This window comes from Festucalex cinctus, chromosome 1 (assembly GCF_051991245.1).
Source record: "Festucalex cinctus isolate MCC-2025b chromosome 1, RoL_Fcin_1.0, whole genome shotgun sequence".
Classification (NCBI taxonomy): Eukaryota; Metazoa; Chordata; class Actinopteri; order Syngnathiformes; family Syngnathidae; genus Festucalex; species Festucalex cinctus.
The window spans coordinates 43137651-43154182 of NC_135411.1; the positions used below are offsets into that span (position 1 = coordinate 43137651).

General features: G+C 38.9%; 1 protein-coding gene across 7 annotated transcripts in view; it reads right to left on the bottom strand.

Moving 5' to 3' along the window:
- astn1 (astrotactin 1) overlaps positions 1 to 16532 on the bottom strand; it is a 372478-nt gene that overhangs the window by 31898 nt on the left and 324048 nt on the right. For all 7 annotated transcript variants that reach the window (XM_077536498.1, XM_077536523.1, XM_077536516.1 and 4 more), the window contains exons 18-20: positions 10949 to 11226; positions 6140 to 6273; positions 5831 to 5982 (exon numbers count right to left, since the gene is read on the bottom strand). In XM_077536498.1, coding sequence (XP_077392624.1) covers positions 5831 to 5982; positions 6140 to 6273; positions 10949 to 11226 — 564 coding nt within the window. The remainder of the gene's footprint in view (positions 1 to 5830; positions 5983 to 6139; positions 6274 to 10948; positions 11227 to 16532) is intronic.

The following is a 16532-nucleotide window of genomic DNA, read 5'->3' on the forward strand; positions in this document are numbered from 1 at the left end:
TCAAAAGCTTTGTGTCACCCACACAAGTGCATGCATTCCATGAAAACTCTTCATTGTACGTAAACTTTTCCTTTCAAAAGTGTGGGGGTCACTTGGAAAAGTCTTTGGGGCATATTCACTAAGAATGCGCTGCGTCAGATAATAGCGCGAAATATTGTACCACAACTGCACCCGCAGTCTGCGCCCAGTTACCCACCTATTCACTAAGGATATTGCTCTAATCATATACCGGCGCAAACACGCCCACAAAACTGACAGCTTGGAGCAAATATGCACCTGATTTACCACACATGGCAATGGATTTGCGCCAACAACATGGTTGTTATAGTAACAGTTGCGAGAAAGATGACATTATCAGAAAGCGAGGTTGGACCGAGAGTAAGCGTTTAGAGCGCCATTAAGCAGTACAGAGCAGAGAGGACGACAACGACGTCATTCATTCATAAAGTACAAATTATTGGAACGATCGTTTTTGAAAAATATATTTTCAGAGGTTGGCGTGGGAGTACAGTATGCATCTGGCACATAAAAATGATCGTAAAATGCCTCCCCGCCATTGCCGATCAGCCCAGGTTACGTTATGTGTCCTAAACTAACACGGAAATATTTCCCCCTCTCTCTCTCTTTCTACCCTCTCTCGCGTGATCAGCCGCGCATGTTGTGCGGCAAATGGCGTGCACTGCCGGAAATCGAGGTGCGTCAGATTAATACATGCTTTCCAAAAACGTTATTTGCGTCACACAAACTACATGTGGCTATTTGCGCTGTCGTTAGTGAATTAGATGCTGAATATCAATGAGTCTCATTTGATTGGGGTGGGCATATATTGCGTCAAATGTATGCAAATTACCTAATTTACATACGCGCAAATAACACCGGCGCACTGTGACGCAATCTGGTTGTCAGCGCACTTAGTGACGGATTTCCCCATCTGCGCGTGTTTAGTGAATTAGGTGCTCCCTAAATGCTCCATTTTTGCCGGTTAGCGCGGTGCAAAGGCGACGCAAACCTTTAGTGAACAGGCCCCTTTATTTTAACCAAACTGTCTAACTGTGTCTCTATGTAGATTTTGTTTCAGATGACTTGTCGTAAAAATGATCAGTTTTATCAGAATGAGGACATTTCTAAGTGACCCAAACTTTTCGAATGGCTGATCCCGCTGATCCCCGCCGGTGTGGAGGATTAATTTTGCATGACACTAATAGGCACAATAACCAACTTTAATTCTAACTTTGGCCACAATGCTGAGCACAATTTTAGTCAAATTAAGCTCTTTTAAATGAAAGAAAAAGTAAAACATTTTGACGTATTAGGAGTTCAAGAAGTGGCTGGTAGCAACCAGCATTTTTTTTCAGTTGATGAAGTGAATGTGATGCTTTACTAGGTGATGTAGATACGGTGCTATATTTAATCAAAATGGATTTTGCATCTGTTAGACTATGGTGTGTTTTTTGTTTGTTTGATTGTTTTTTCAAATGCTACTTGCCGACATGAACGTAAATGGCGAGTGGAGATTTTTGGTGTGAGTCCAGGCGCTAATGAGTAGTAAATATTTAATTTACCACAGTTGTAAGTGCTTTTTCAGTGTCAAGGTGCACCCTGAAATCATTTAATTTATCTTTGGAAAATGTGTTTGTTGCTCTATTTTAGACATGGGATCAGTAAGAATAAATGGTCTTTTCTCCTTAGTACTGCAGGTACATGATTATAAGTTAATAATAAACTATATATTTTGAAGACAATGTAGTTGAGTCACTTACTAGTTTGTAGCATTAAATGAACAGGTTGGAAATTGTTAATTATGTGGAGCATTTACTTTTATTTCGATTTGTGTACTATATTTGGCTTTGTATGCAATTTTCAAGGTTATAATAGTTTTGGAGTTTATATTAGGTTTAGTTTTTATTTAGTTTTGCTTTTTGCTGATTAAATTCACATTAGTTTTACTCGTGAGTTTTTGAGCAGATTTGCTTTTTTTTTTTTTTTTTTTTAAATTAATATGCTCTGCCAAATTGTCCACATGTGCCACAAAAAAAAAAAAATCAAAATTGAGATATTTAAATATTCAAATTCTGGACTTAATTCCCTTTAAAATGATGGATGTAGCTCAAAAATTGACAAAGTTACAGCAGTTTTAATGTTGGAAAGTTGAATTCTCTAGTTTTGAGGGAAAAAATAGGTTTAAAGTTTTGGTATTTGCATCTTTCAAATGTCCATAGCAACCAGTACCTTGGGAAAAATATATGAACCTGAAATTTTCACGAACTGATAAAATATCATTGGAAAGTAAATTCCAATAGCAGGCAAGGTCATCGTCCGAGATTTGGGAGATGAACTCAGCCTCAACTTTGAAGATCACATTCAGCTTACAATTCATCTTCTGAGGCATCAGCCAAAGTTTGCTTATTTTATTGTTGCTCCTTGTGGTATTTTCTTGGGCAGGCAGTACTGTGACCCGTTTTGGTCTTTTTGATGGTTCTAACCAAGACATTTCAAAATAAGATATTAATGACGTCATATTACCACCGTGGGGAATTTGATTTAATAATTTTGTGTCATTTAAAAGATGATTTGCCATTTGATGTGGCCTGTCATAAGTGCTTTATTGATAACCTATCCTGAATGTGATATCTCAAATGCTTTTGGTCACATAAAGAAAATGAAAATGTTTTGTTTGTTTGTTTTGTTTTGTTTTGTCCCACCACCCCACTCCAAGTAATACACGAGGGACACTAAACTATTGTATTTACAGGTCAATATAGTGTGTGCATTTTGGAGTGTGGTGTCATTGTGACTCTTTTGAGAGGACCATTTTTCATCTTCGAGTTTTAAATTTCATAGCTCATTTTTACATTCATGTCATCCCATTTAAAAGAGCATAAGTGAAAATGTGTAGTGACAAGCGATCAAAACATTACATTAGAATTTACAATACATTATTACATTAGTCTACATTACATACAAGGCACTGGAGCATGTCACAACTTTTAATTCCCGACTCGGTGTGACTATTAGTGAAGGAACATGGTGACTGCCTGTCAATCACTCTGCTTCGCAGCTGCTCTCCCGCTCGAGTTCGACATGTTCTTTTTAGTGTGTGAATGTAGTAATTTGAATTAAAAGTCGAAATCGATTCATTAAGAAAGAGATCCTGGAGAATATCTGTCTGTTTGGATTACAATTTGCCGGTATCCGGAACGATGACAACATCTGCTCCAAGAAGGTAGGCTGACTGTTCTGTTCACTTTCGTGCTGAATGGTGTATTTCGACTTTTTTTGGTTGCTATGTCCATCCGTCAATCCGTTAGCAGTTCCGCTTATCCTCACACCATTGTATATAAATCATTTTTGAATTACGTTTGAGGCTAGGAAATTCGGGTTGTTTTAAACACTTGCACAAGATGCGGTGCTAGCTAGCAGCTAGGCTAAAAACGCACCACCGAGTTATGAGGCATACTGTCTAATAATTGCTTATTTTCATGTACTTTTTTTACAATTTTGACTTTTGTGCTGCTTGGAAATGAAACGAGAGAGCTCAAGCAGGCTATTTGTGGAGAAATCTCAAAATGGACAAATAAAGTCCAAATGTCCATATCTCTAGATTGATACTGCCGACATGTGGACCCTTTTGCCGGAGCGGGTCACATATGTCCATCCATCCATCCATTTTCTTGACCACTTATTCCTCACAAGGGTCGCGGGGGGAGCTGGCGCCTATCTCAGCTGGCTCTGGGCAGTAGGCGGGGGACATCCTAGACTGGTTGTCAGCCAATCGCAGGGCACACAGAGACAAACAACCATCCACACTCACAAGCACACCTAAGGAACATTTTGGAGCGCCCAATTAACCTGCCATGCATGTCATTGGAATGTGGGAGGAGACCGGAGTACCCAGAGAAGACCCACGCGGGCACGGGGAGAACATGCAAACTCCACCCAGGAAGGCCGGAGCCTGGACTCGAACCCGAGTCCTCAGAACTGGGAGGCGGACGTGCTAACCAGTCAGCACCGTGCCGCCGTTACATATGTTTTAATAGCATTTATTTTTAGTTCAGCTTTTATTTTAGTGTTAGCTTCAGTTTTTTGTAATACTGAATATTTATAAGGTGCAATATTTAAAAAAGGTCACACAAGGTATTAATAATAATAATAATAATAATAATAAGAACAAAACATATAATAATAATAAAAACATATAATAATAATAATAATAATAATAATAATGATAATAATAATGCTAATAATAAAATCTAACAAAAATAAAATTACAAATTTTCACTTTAGATGGCAGTGTATAATATTTTATCCATATGATTTCAAACTCAGTATGCAAACAATTAAAATCTGATGACATCATTTTTGTCATGTTGTCATTTTTACTTGGTGGTGTGTGATGATATATTTTATTATTTTATAATGGGCACGTGCATACCTTGTCTCAATAAAAGATAGGGAAAGACTGGTATAGACCACTAAAATGTATGTTAATTTAGAAATCCATTTTAATCTAAAAAGATGTTTGCCTATCTGTACTGTAATATGAAAAAGCCCAGAAAGGCAGAGGTTATTTTTGTTCTCTCTTTTCTGCCTGAGAGTCTCAGGACAGCCTTGAGGGTGAAAGGCTGGTACTGTTATCTGAGGTGAAGAAAATGAATAATCAAAGAGCTTTTCCTCCAGCACATTCCACTGCAGGATTGCATTTGTGCAGGTCAAAGACGAATCTAGCATCTGTAGAAGTATAGTTATAGTTAAAGTGAAACTTTTTAAATGTACAATATCAACAATCTTGCTGCAACTTTGAATATCTTATTGGAACACATTGACATGATCGTAACGAGCGTTTCTCAGTTGGCGGAAGATAACATGTCCCTCATTGAGTTATGCTTGTACTGTACTGTCTTAAATGTCTCTTCATGTACTCTCTCCCTTCTTCAGAGTAAAACTGTTGAACAGAAGAGGGAGAACATCCTCAAAGCGTTTTGCATGTACCCTACATGAAGAACTGCTTTTTTTTTTTTTTTTTCCCCGTTTAGAATGGTGTCACAGTAATCTGCAGTCATTTGGGATCGGCTCTAGCTCACCTTAATCACATCAGATAGAGCACATTGATTCATGGATAAACATTTTCAACCACTCATGAAATAAAACCACAAATAAATATTTGATGGTACGTGCATTGATGGTATATTAGTCCAATAAATTGGAGAATAAATCATTACAGTGAATGATTTTAACCATCAAAAAATGTCCTCTGAAAATAAATTAAAAAACCCGACAACAACAAAGAAGATATAAGGCATAGTTAATTAGCTAATGGTATGAAATACATGAAATTAAAGTCCAACTGCCCTTGGCCTCTCATTGTTAAAGTCATGTGAACAAACCCGAAACAGGTTAGCGGACTTCCTGCACATGCTGCAATGACGAGCATAACTACGGGTTGATAAAATGAGCAAATTATGTTCAATCCATCTTGTCGTCAACCCGCAGTTATGCTAGAAAGTCCGCTAACCTATTTCCTTTCTGGCATTGGCCATGTGATGTTCGCAATGCGAGCCTGAGGGCAGGTGTGACTTTAATTTTGGTTGACAGCCGAGGGCGCTATTGGTCAAAACGGTGCCCCCCAACCCCGTTAGAGATGAAAACATTGTTATTCCATGAACACAATATTAATCAGAATGCCGTTTTTAGACTAGTTGGGGCACATCGAACATATTCTTCCAGAAAAAAAAAATGGTTGCACTTAATTGCACTTTCAAACTATAATTGCTAGTCTGCAGAATGTGTAACTGAGTAACAGTAAGATGTGAGCCAATCGAAGTAAAAATACCTGTCTCAACTTTGGAGTGGTCAGTCCTCTCAGTCACCTTCTCCTGGCTGATGAGGTAATCAATAATCCGCACACCAATTGGTGGCTCTGTGTGGTTCCATTCCATGATGAGCAATGAGCTACTCGGCTCATAAGTGTAAGACAATTTCAGCCTGGGAGCAAGAGTTAAAAAACAAAAGCATGACTTCTTGGTGACACACAGTTGCTCCACAAAGGAACAGTAACCCAAACCAAAAATTGGTCTGGTAAGGTAATAGTACTAAGACTTGTAGTTTGGTATTGCTTTTACAGCATGTATTGGTTGCATACATTGGTTGTGGAAGAGGCGCACAAGTTGGGAGTCCATCGGCTCCAAAGGCAGTCGAATCACACCGACACCAGTCATCAATCACGTCACCCCTCCCTGAACACCACAGCATGCTCATCATTGCTTCTTGAAGAGCCTGTGAAAAGGAGAACAACTGTGTAAACAGAAGGATGCTTGGCAAGTTCAATTTAACCCGTAGGCTGTATTGTGACCCGTTTTGGGCTTTTTGTTGGTTCTGACCAAGTCATTTCAAAATAAGATATGGTCTACGGGCTAATACAATTGGTAAAATACCAAATTGAAAGATATTGTTGCGTATTAAATGTCGCATCTAAGTAAGACACTTACAAAGTTAGATGATGTGGAGATATAGATGCATTTCTAAATAGCAACATTTTTAATTTTGCTACAGTAGACACGTTTTTTTTTTTTAAAGTATTCATATACTAGTTAGCCACCATACTCGTAATCCTACTTTTACACGGTGTTCCTGTGGGCCACAGCAGCCCCATTTGACTGGAATGCAGTGCAGCGTGGGATTTTAGCCATGCTTATCTATCACCATCTTCAAGTGCTACGAAGTTTTCTCATGGTCTATCATGGAATCCGTGAAGGGCCCAGAGAAGGGGCTGCTGAGACCCAGAGGCTTAAAAGGCGCACAGCAGTTCGGCCTGCACTCCCTTACGGTACATTCCTTCCTGGTCCATCATGTTCTGATGGGTTCCCACATTCTGATCAAGGTCTGACAAATTTTTTTTCCTGTTCTCTCAAGGCTTTTTTACAGACATAGTATAGATTTGTGAAAAAATATGAACTTGAACAAATTATGACATGGGAGGTTCACATCCACTACAGACCACCTCAAAGGGTTTGTTACATACTGTCACTTTTTGTTGCATTTTACTGTTGTTGTTTTTTTTTAATTCATTGTTGTGGTGAATTTTTGATTGCCGTGTCAATTGTTTTGACAGTTTAAAAATCTGGCCAGGCATTCCCAGCAATCATATTCTGGCACGTTTGCCCATCTCGTCCAACTTGATTCATGTCCATCCCGTTTTGTCTATGGGGTCCTCAAACGTGATTGCACAGCTGACGGGAATATAATGTAAGTGTGGGATTCAAATTGAAAAACGTACTATATTGCATCATAATGTATTAAAATTCCTGATTGTCATTTGCATGAACAAAAACATTTTAGTCCTTTCGGCAAGTAACATACTAAACATCCATCCATCCATCCATCCATTTTCTTGACCGCTTATTCCTCACAAGGGTCGCGGGGGGTGCTGGCGCCTATCTCAGCTGGCTCTGGGCAGTAGGCAGGTGACACCCTGGACTGGTTGCCAGCCAATCGCAAGGCACACAGAGACAAACAACCATCCACACTCACAAGCACACCTAGGGACAATTCGGAGCGCCCAATCAACCTGCCATGCATGTCTTTGGAATGTGGGAGGAGACCGGAGTACCCGGAGAAGACCCACGCGGGCACGGGGAGAACATGCAAACTCCACCCAGGAAGGTCCGAGCCTGGACTCGAACCGGAGACCTCAGAACTGGGAAGCGGACGTGCTAACCACTCGACTACCGTGCCGCCAATATACTAAACATTGTTTTGTTTTTGTATTGATCAACTACAGCAGATATCCAAAGCCTGGCCCACGGGCTAAATGCGACCCGTGGTCAAATTTTATCCAGCTCGCTAACCTTGCTCTGCAAGCTGAATTCTGGAGCTATTTGTGAGTTCACAAACTCCTGAGAATACATCTTGTGCCGAGGCCGTTGATTTCTACCGATCCAAACCTCTGGTGGTTCGGACACATCACACAGCGACATTGTGTTTGGGGCGGGATGTGCAACTGTGATGAAACCAGAAAGCGCTGACACCGTGGGAAACAAACTAACCTAACATGGACGAACGGACGCCTGCAATTAATTCTGGAAGAATTACTCACCGTGTCCTTGTTTCCAATCAGAATGTCCCACCTTTCCCAAGCAAATCCCCGTGAAGCAGTTCTAGATCGATATTGTGGAGGACTCCCTCGAGTGAATCACAATTATCAATCTGGCTATTGCCAGGGTACCGGCCCGCAGCCTCCATCATAACATTAATAACGTGGTACTATAGCACTGTTGTCTAGCATATAAATTACATGCTAAATTTGCAATTTCACATTTACCCACAAGAGGGCAGACCGTGTGACCGTCTTCGATTCTGCACATTCATGCGCTTCTTTATCGCGCATGGGACGGATGGGGTACTGGCAGCTAGTGCTAATTTTGTCTGCCTTTTTGAAATTTAGTCTCGGTTTTAGTCTAATTTCAGTCACACTTGTTAGTCTGTATCACAGTTAGTCAACCTCATCCCATTTTTATTTCATCCATTTTTAGTTGACTATAAATCGAGCATTTTAGTCCAAGAAAATGCAATTTTATTCGTCTAGTTTTAGTCAACAAAAACTGTCAATGTTTTAGTCTAGTTTTAGTCAACAATTTTACACCCGTATATATTTTTTTGACAGCAGATTTATTGAACCTTTTCGGTCTAAAACTATTTCACATCAAATTTTCTCATCTTTTTGATGAAAAACAACTTGACACAATTACAGTGGCTACTATGGCTCCATGCTATGAGCTAGTAAGTTAGCCAGCATTAGTTAGCAGTCGCATTAACATTATTGTTGGAACGTTATAGCCGTTGGATTAATGTTAAGTTATAACTAGTGCCGTCAATCGATAAAAATTTTTAATCTGATTAATTACACTTTTTAATTTTGACTAATCACGATTAATGAGCTAAATTACTCACGTATTCGCGTAATATAAAATACATACAAAATATCGTAATATTTTGACATTAACGCATTTTATTATCTGAATGTCATTTGCAAACATTGATTAAATGCATGTACGCAATTGCATGCATGCGTGTATTGCTCAAAACGTAACAGCATCATATCAATTGGGTGCAATGCAGTAATTAGGTCAATTTTCTTGTACATATGTGTACATGACACTCACACACAAATAAATCTTTTTCTTTAGCAACTCGACTCAGATGCTTCTGATTATATTTTAGGACACCAGCCTTGAAGTTACCAGACAACTGCAGAACAGTCTTGCTATTTATTTAATGTGCTTCTTAAATTCAAAATCATGTTCATTCATGTGAAGCATTACAACTGATATTTTTTTTTTAAATTGTCTCTTGAACCATACAGTGTAAGTATAACATTGAATATCAAACGCATATTAGAGAATTCCTTTGCAGAGTTACCCTTGAAAGATGAATGATGACATGGTCGTCTTTTTATATTCAATATAAACATCTTGTTATTCATTCATTCTTCTATCTTACAACACCAACAACCTCCAGTTAACCTTTGTCAATACCAGTTGCTGCATCCCTCCTGACACCCCAGGAGGATACACTGCACCATATTGACATTTACTTTTGCTGGAGCATTGACCTACAATATTGATGTGGTCAAATATGTCGGAGCGCAAAAACACAGCACGGTGTGATGTTAGCAGAGTAAACCCTGAAACTCAAATAGGAAGTATATGTAACACATTTCTGGGGTTTTGAGAGCTGTAGAACCACTCAAATAAATGTGAGGGTTTAATAATCACAATCACACTGTTGATTGCAGGGGTGGTTAAACTACGACATCCATGTTGGTCTTTTTAATCTGACGCAACAAAGATTGATACAGAACTTGCTAAATTTAATCATGTAATTATGACTACATTCATTTAGCGTTGTCCTGAAATGTTTGGCGGTCCACCACGGGACACAATAGACACAATGTTACATATATGACGTGATTTTGCAGAGCAGTGCTAATCTGTTATTACCCTGCTACCGCTATACGGAAAAGTCGACAGTGAGTGCCAAGTATTTAAAAGAATGTACAACTTACGACATGTTTTTTTCACTGACGTTTGCCTTATTTGCCAAGAAACGGTTGTGACTTTGAAGGACTACAACATCAGCTATCACCTTTTCCACCATGTATGCTAATAACAACCAGTCAACGCGAGAACAGACGGCTAACGCTCAGATGTTGACAGCTAATTTGCAGCTCAACAAAAGCCACCTTTATCTGACAAACCGCCAACCAAGAATCAAGCACCAAGGCAAGTTAATTGCTGTCATTCAAATTAGCAAATATCAGCAGCCATTTTGCCAAGGGTAGAACCCATGGTAAAGATCGCAGGTATCTTATGTCCTAAGAGTAAGAACACATTTGAAATGAAATTAAAAAAGAAAATAACTCAGACAACCCAGTGACTCGTCATGTTGCGTAATTGGCAAAGACTAGGCTAGCAAACAAAACAAGATTAGCTAGAATCTTTGGTATTGGAGTTAAATGAAACTTTATTTGAACCCCATCTGCATTAGTGTAATGCAACTTGGCACACGTTTCCTAGCTTCACAAAAACAAAACAAAAACAAAAAAAAACCTTCAACTTCTGCAAAAGACAGTTGTACATCTTTTTCACTGGTCTGAATACAACACTCCCACTATCCCATTTTTCCATCACCATAGAATACTAAAAGTCCCTGAGCTTATTACCACAATGCATGTTTGATGTAACAAGTCATTAATAATTTGAATCTCAACCTCAGTGAGCGTATTCCAAATAACTCTTCCCTACATGGACACCAGACATGAAGATGTTGTCACCTGGAAAAAGTGAAGGCTAAAAACTACCACTTTAAATGTTGATCTGCTAATATGGGCCAATTCTATTCTATTCTATTCTATTACAATTTATCTGCACCTCAAAGACAAACTTCAACACACCTGGTACGTCTCGTTGTTGGACACCAATTCATAGATGGGGGCTGCCTTTGTGATTTGCAATAGGACAGGCTCGGACTGCTGTCGCCCTTGAGCTGCCCTTGGGCTCATGTGGCAGAGATGGCAGGAACGAGGGCACTGGCCCTGGCTGGTGCAATCCATCCGGACACCGGCTGCCATCCGCTTGGCTCCTGCGTCCAACAAGCTGGCAATATATGCTGGGTAGGTCAAAGTCCGAGGCTCCTTGTCATGCTCCTCTGATTCCTCAGAAGGTGAGTTACCTAAATGGAAACATTAAAGAACCTTGATTAGCTGGAGGGGGCAATTATTTCTTCGTTAATAATGACAGTTATCAACATTTGAAAAAGCTACATATGGGAATTTGTTTTAAAAGTGTTAATCCATCCTAATCCTCGATTTAACGGTTTCAAAAACAGTATTTTCAAAGCACATCATTGTTGTGGTTGTATTTTTCATTGGGCCCAAATACCCCAGAATATCGAGTAGAGAAATACAGAAGATAACAAAGTCACCTGATCTTTGCAATGAAACAAGAGACGGGGGAACGAATAAAGCTGAACTGACAGAAAATGTCTTTCTTCTCTAGTAGCCTGGCAAATGTCCAAAGCATTAATGCACACCCACGTTTCCATAGCTCCCATCTGGATACTTTTAGCTCGTCTACATCACAAGTGGAATGCTTAAGCAGTTGTGTAAATATTTAGGTATAATACAGCGCCATGCAGTTCCCTCCAGAAAAGAAGCTGGACAGGGAAAGCGAATGATCTCCTCAAAACAATGAAATATGCATTAATGTGATCATGCTTGTCCCAAAGTGCTGTCGACCTTCACTTTTCTTCAATGCATGCTCACAAGTCAACAGCAACAGAATTTTAACATCCAAGATGCAAGCATACATCCATTTTCCTCGGTAAGCAGGCGATGGCCCCAAAAATGATTCTTCTTTCATTGATTTGCACTGTGGAAAATGTGCAGAGTCAAGGCAATGGTTCAAGAACCTGGACAACAGATGACGCCTTTGTGAATCTTGTTAACTCTGTGGACATCAACATCAGATTCATCAACAAGGACGCCAAACATAACAGCTTTGATTGTTGGACTGTAAAAATGCTGGCAAATGAAAACAGTAACATCAAATATCGACTAACCAGAAAGACCATTACATGATTGAACTGCCAAATCGATGGACTAAAACAAAAAATAAACCAAAACAAAACATAAAAATATAGATAAACCTGTCAGAATATGAGGATAATTTTCAGGAAGCCTTTGATCTTTTCAGTGAAAATACTACCAGCATTTTTTCTATCTACGGAAACAGTGGTTAGTTTCAGAGTAAATATTTACACGTATCTTTCTTAAATTTCATCATATTGTATGATAAGGTGGATGTTGTCACGCTTAACACGTCTACTCTGCCATAGTGAAATATCAATTGACATAAAACACTTCCAAAAATTCCAAATATATTTGTTAACCAGCTTGCTAACTTAAAGTGAAGGCTCACTTTGCATTCATAAATACAAGCAATAGCCAAAAATGTCCACCATTTAATTGAATACTTACATTTTTATACTTTGTACTTTTGTACTTTGTATGCATGTGACAACAACATACATGAACAATAATTCTCTGCATTATATTCTGACGTCTAAGCTGGAATGTGGTATTTTTAACACATCTAACTTCAGCCCCAGGGTATGTACCATTGGCCGCAATGAAACTGACAGGAAGGTCTAGCAAAATCCTTGGCACAAGAAAAGGAAATATCAACACCTTTTAAAAATGGGATAATTTAGCTTTCATATTGTGCAACGCAAAAATGTAACATTATTCCTGATACTAGTGTGCCTCTGGAGTGGAACTTCCACTTGTAAGAAAGAGAAAGGGGAAAGAAGCAAAATAGACATTATATTACGTCATTATTGCAGTTACAAGATAGGCAGATTGGTTGGTTGCATGTTAATACAATAATATTTGAATGAAAGTTTCAATAATTTTAGAGCCATTGGAGGAGTACAAGAATGGGAGCTTTCATTTATTTTTTACATTTAACTCCCCCCTCCCGCACTGTTTATTTTTAAAGAACAATGTCTTTCTTAGGATTTCATGTCACAAATTTTGAACCTCACTTGAATGGCTAATCGTCAAGTTATGCCTTTTTAAAGGGCTTCTTTAGGCTAATCCATTTCAACCAGCATCAAATAGACCCTTTGGTTGTTTGTGAAATAACCACTGGGGGGCGTTAAAGTTGCATAGGTTCAATCTTTGCATTTGCATACTTCCTACATTATAGTTACACACCTTAAATGTTGGAGCCAAATGAGCATGTGAAAAAAAAACCTTTGAAGCTAACTGCACAGGCGCTCCAACAATCAAAACAATGACAGAATGCCAACGGAATAGCCATCACATCCGTGTGTAATGTGTGTGTGTGTGTTCTTGTGTCACACAATCCTAATGCTAGATGTGTCTGAGTGTGCATGCATCCTGAATGAATGTGTCCTTGACCAGATAAACATGCAGCACAGTGACTTTTCAATGAGGCCACTGGGACCAGCTGACAGCGCCACAACCACACACCAATAAGAGGACTGTGCAGGTACATGAGGTCGGATTGAAGGCAAGTTGCATCAATAATCCAGCTCACACGAAGTGACACTTTGATGTGCATGTGTTTGTGCAAGATGCCAAAGTTAAAAGCATTTCTGTCTATTGACTATCTGATTAATAAATATAATAAAATATATGGCATGGATTGTCTATGGTATATAGGAAGTGAATATATCAGATGAGGCAGATGAAGGCAAGTCATACCTATTCTCCGCAACAAAACTGATTTTTTCCACAGCAAGCAGTCGGCCACTCACTTTGAACCTGAAAACATGTCTAACTCCCTCCCCTCCCTAAAAGGTACAGGTGCTCGTCGAATGTCTCTCATGTGGGTCACAACAAGAAAAAAATCATTAAAAGAAGGATGTTGAATGTACGTCTCAAAGTGAGTTGCATGCATCTGGTGAGTTGCTTCCTCCCTTCCTCTAAACCAGGCAACCCCAATTAGCGGCCTCATGCCAGATCTGGCCCACAAGAGCCCGTGAGGCCCCGTGCCAACAGTCACAATTCTCTTAACTGGGTTTGGGGAGTCCAAAAAGTGGATATATTTTCACAAATAAGTATGACTCAATCAGCCACATTGCCTCCACTCCCGCAGTCGTATTTGCGATATTGTGAGCAAACCATGTGATCATCACTGCCATTTGGAACACGGAAGCTAGCGTTAGCTTTCATGTTATGTTGACTAGTGACGAGCAAGTTGCTTGTTGCCCGGAAAATATTAGCCATTCACTTCACTAACATAGCCAGTTTGAAAGCAACTCAGAAGAAAAAGAGTGGAAATAAACGGAAGAGAAAATTCACCTGAAGTAACATTGACACAAAAATGAATTTGAACTGTCAAAAGTCATCCCAAATGCTGGTGTTGGGGGAGCTATCAGCGGCTAGCCTGCACACCCACATCAGAAGTACATCAATGATTTCCTATCCTGTCTCAAATCATCCACAATTTTACCATTTAAACGCCATATTTGCAATCTAAGCTGTCATTGGGAATAAAAGAATGGATTTGTGCAACATTTGTGTTACGGCTGACATGATGACATCATGAATCATCGTCACTGTAAAACAAAACAAAGAAACAAAACACCAAAGGTAAAGGTTGTGTTCATTGCATTCATTTCTGTAATATCCAGCACAATTTGAAAAACTTTCTGAAACTAAGGTCTACTAGTCGAACTACCATATTCTTATTGTGTGTGCTTCAGATTCCTCCCCCATTCCAAACCCATTCATATTAAACATATACAAACAAAAAACACACCAGACAAATTGAAAAAAAATGCTGAAAGCCAGTTGAATATTTTGACACTCATTCTGGTGTTTCGTGTTTCATATTTCATTGTTTTATTTGGTTTTACTTTTTATTGAAGAGTAGAATGCTGAACAGTGAGCACCAAAGTGACTGATATTTGTATGCAGGAATATTGCAGGTTCATGTAAAAAATGTTATATTTGCCCGAGTATTCCCTCTTTTCATCTCGTACACAACTTTTGTTTCTTTTATTTATCAAGCTTGTCATATTCTGTTGATCAAAATATTAAACACTGAAAAGTCATTTGATGTTGGACTTAATGTCTTTCAACTGTACAAGCTATAACATCCACATTCTGCACATAAAACTATATATATATATATATATATATATATATATATATATATATATATATATATATATATATATATATATATATATATATATATATGTATATATAGGGTTTTCTTTTTCACCAATGGTAATCCAAACAATTCGGCGGCAACCTTGATGTAATTTATAAACTAAGTCAAACTAATTTAGAAAACTAATTGGAGAACCCTGCTCGAAACTTTTATTTGCTGAGCGTCGGCAAAGAAATGGTGGTGTACACATTGTATTGTTATTACCGTATAGATGTGTACACTAGTATGCCAATTAGGAATGTTAAAATGTTGCTTAACCATAGCCTTTACGTTGATAAAGGTTTTCTTTGTGGCAGTAGTTTGCCTCTTCAACAGAATAATTCATTTATAATTGGGTCCTATGGGCAATTAAAAACAATAGAGCAAATTGGAAGTAAACCACAGTGACAGAATGGATTGTGGTCAAGCCAAAATTAGTAGGCAAGAGAGATGCTATCCACTGCTATCGTGACAAGAAAGCTCTTTACAATGCACAGAGGGGTCTGCCCCAAGTCCAGCATCCTGAGGCTACACACAAAGCAGAAAGAGGGGACATTACCCAGGAGGAAAAAATAGGCCTCCAAGAATATATCAAGATGATGGCCCCTGGGGACGACCTGCTTAGTGAATGCCTCAGGAAACAGAAGCCCAGTAAAGAGAAGGAGCCAGATGGGCGGTCATGGAAAGAAATGTTCTTGCATGGCAGGTAACACCAACAAATCGAATAAGTGTCTGACATTGATAAAACATATCAGTGGCAGGAAAAGGCTGGACTGAAAGACAGCATTAATCGGATCCACGTAACAGGACTCTACAGCAAAAACTACCTCGTTCACTCCAAAGTCGTTCTGGCTACCAATGTATTGGCAATGTATTGGTTGTATATGTGAGTCCGAAAACTAGTCTATTTTTAGCATCCTGGTGTGCCGTGGGAGCGGATACGGAAAGGTGTGAGGTGGAAGTTTCGCCTCCGAGCCATCAACCATCCAATCACAAAGTAATAGCCTTCGTTTTATCTGGTATAATGTGTGAAAACCATTTTATTTACGTCCGATAAAATAACAAACTGCAGTATGTAGCCATTGTTATGGTGTGTGTCTTCTGTTAACTGACGTGCTGAACGGTCACATTATGGTGTACTGACTGTATTTCAAATTCTATTGGTTGCTGTGTCCATTTGCTGTATAATATTTGAGTGACGTTTGAAGCAAGGAACTACCGATTAGCAAAAGTCAGCTAAAAACACAATGGCTATAGATGTACTTGTTCTACTAATTATTTATTTCATACACA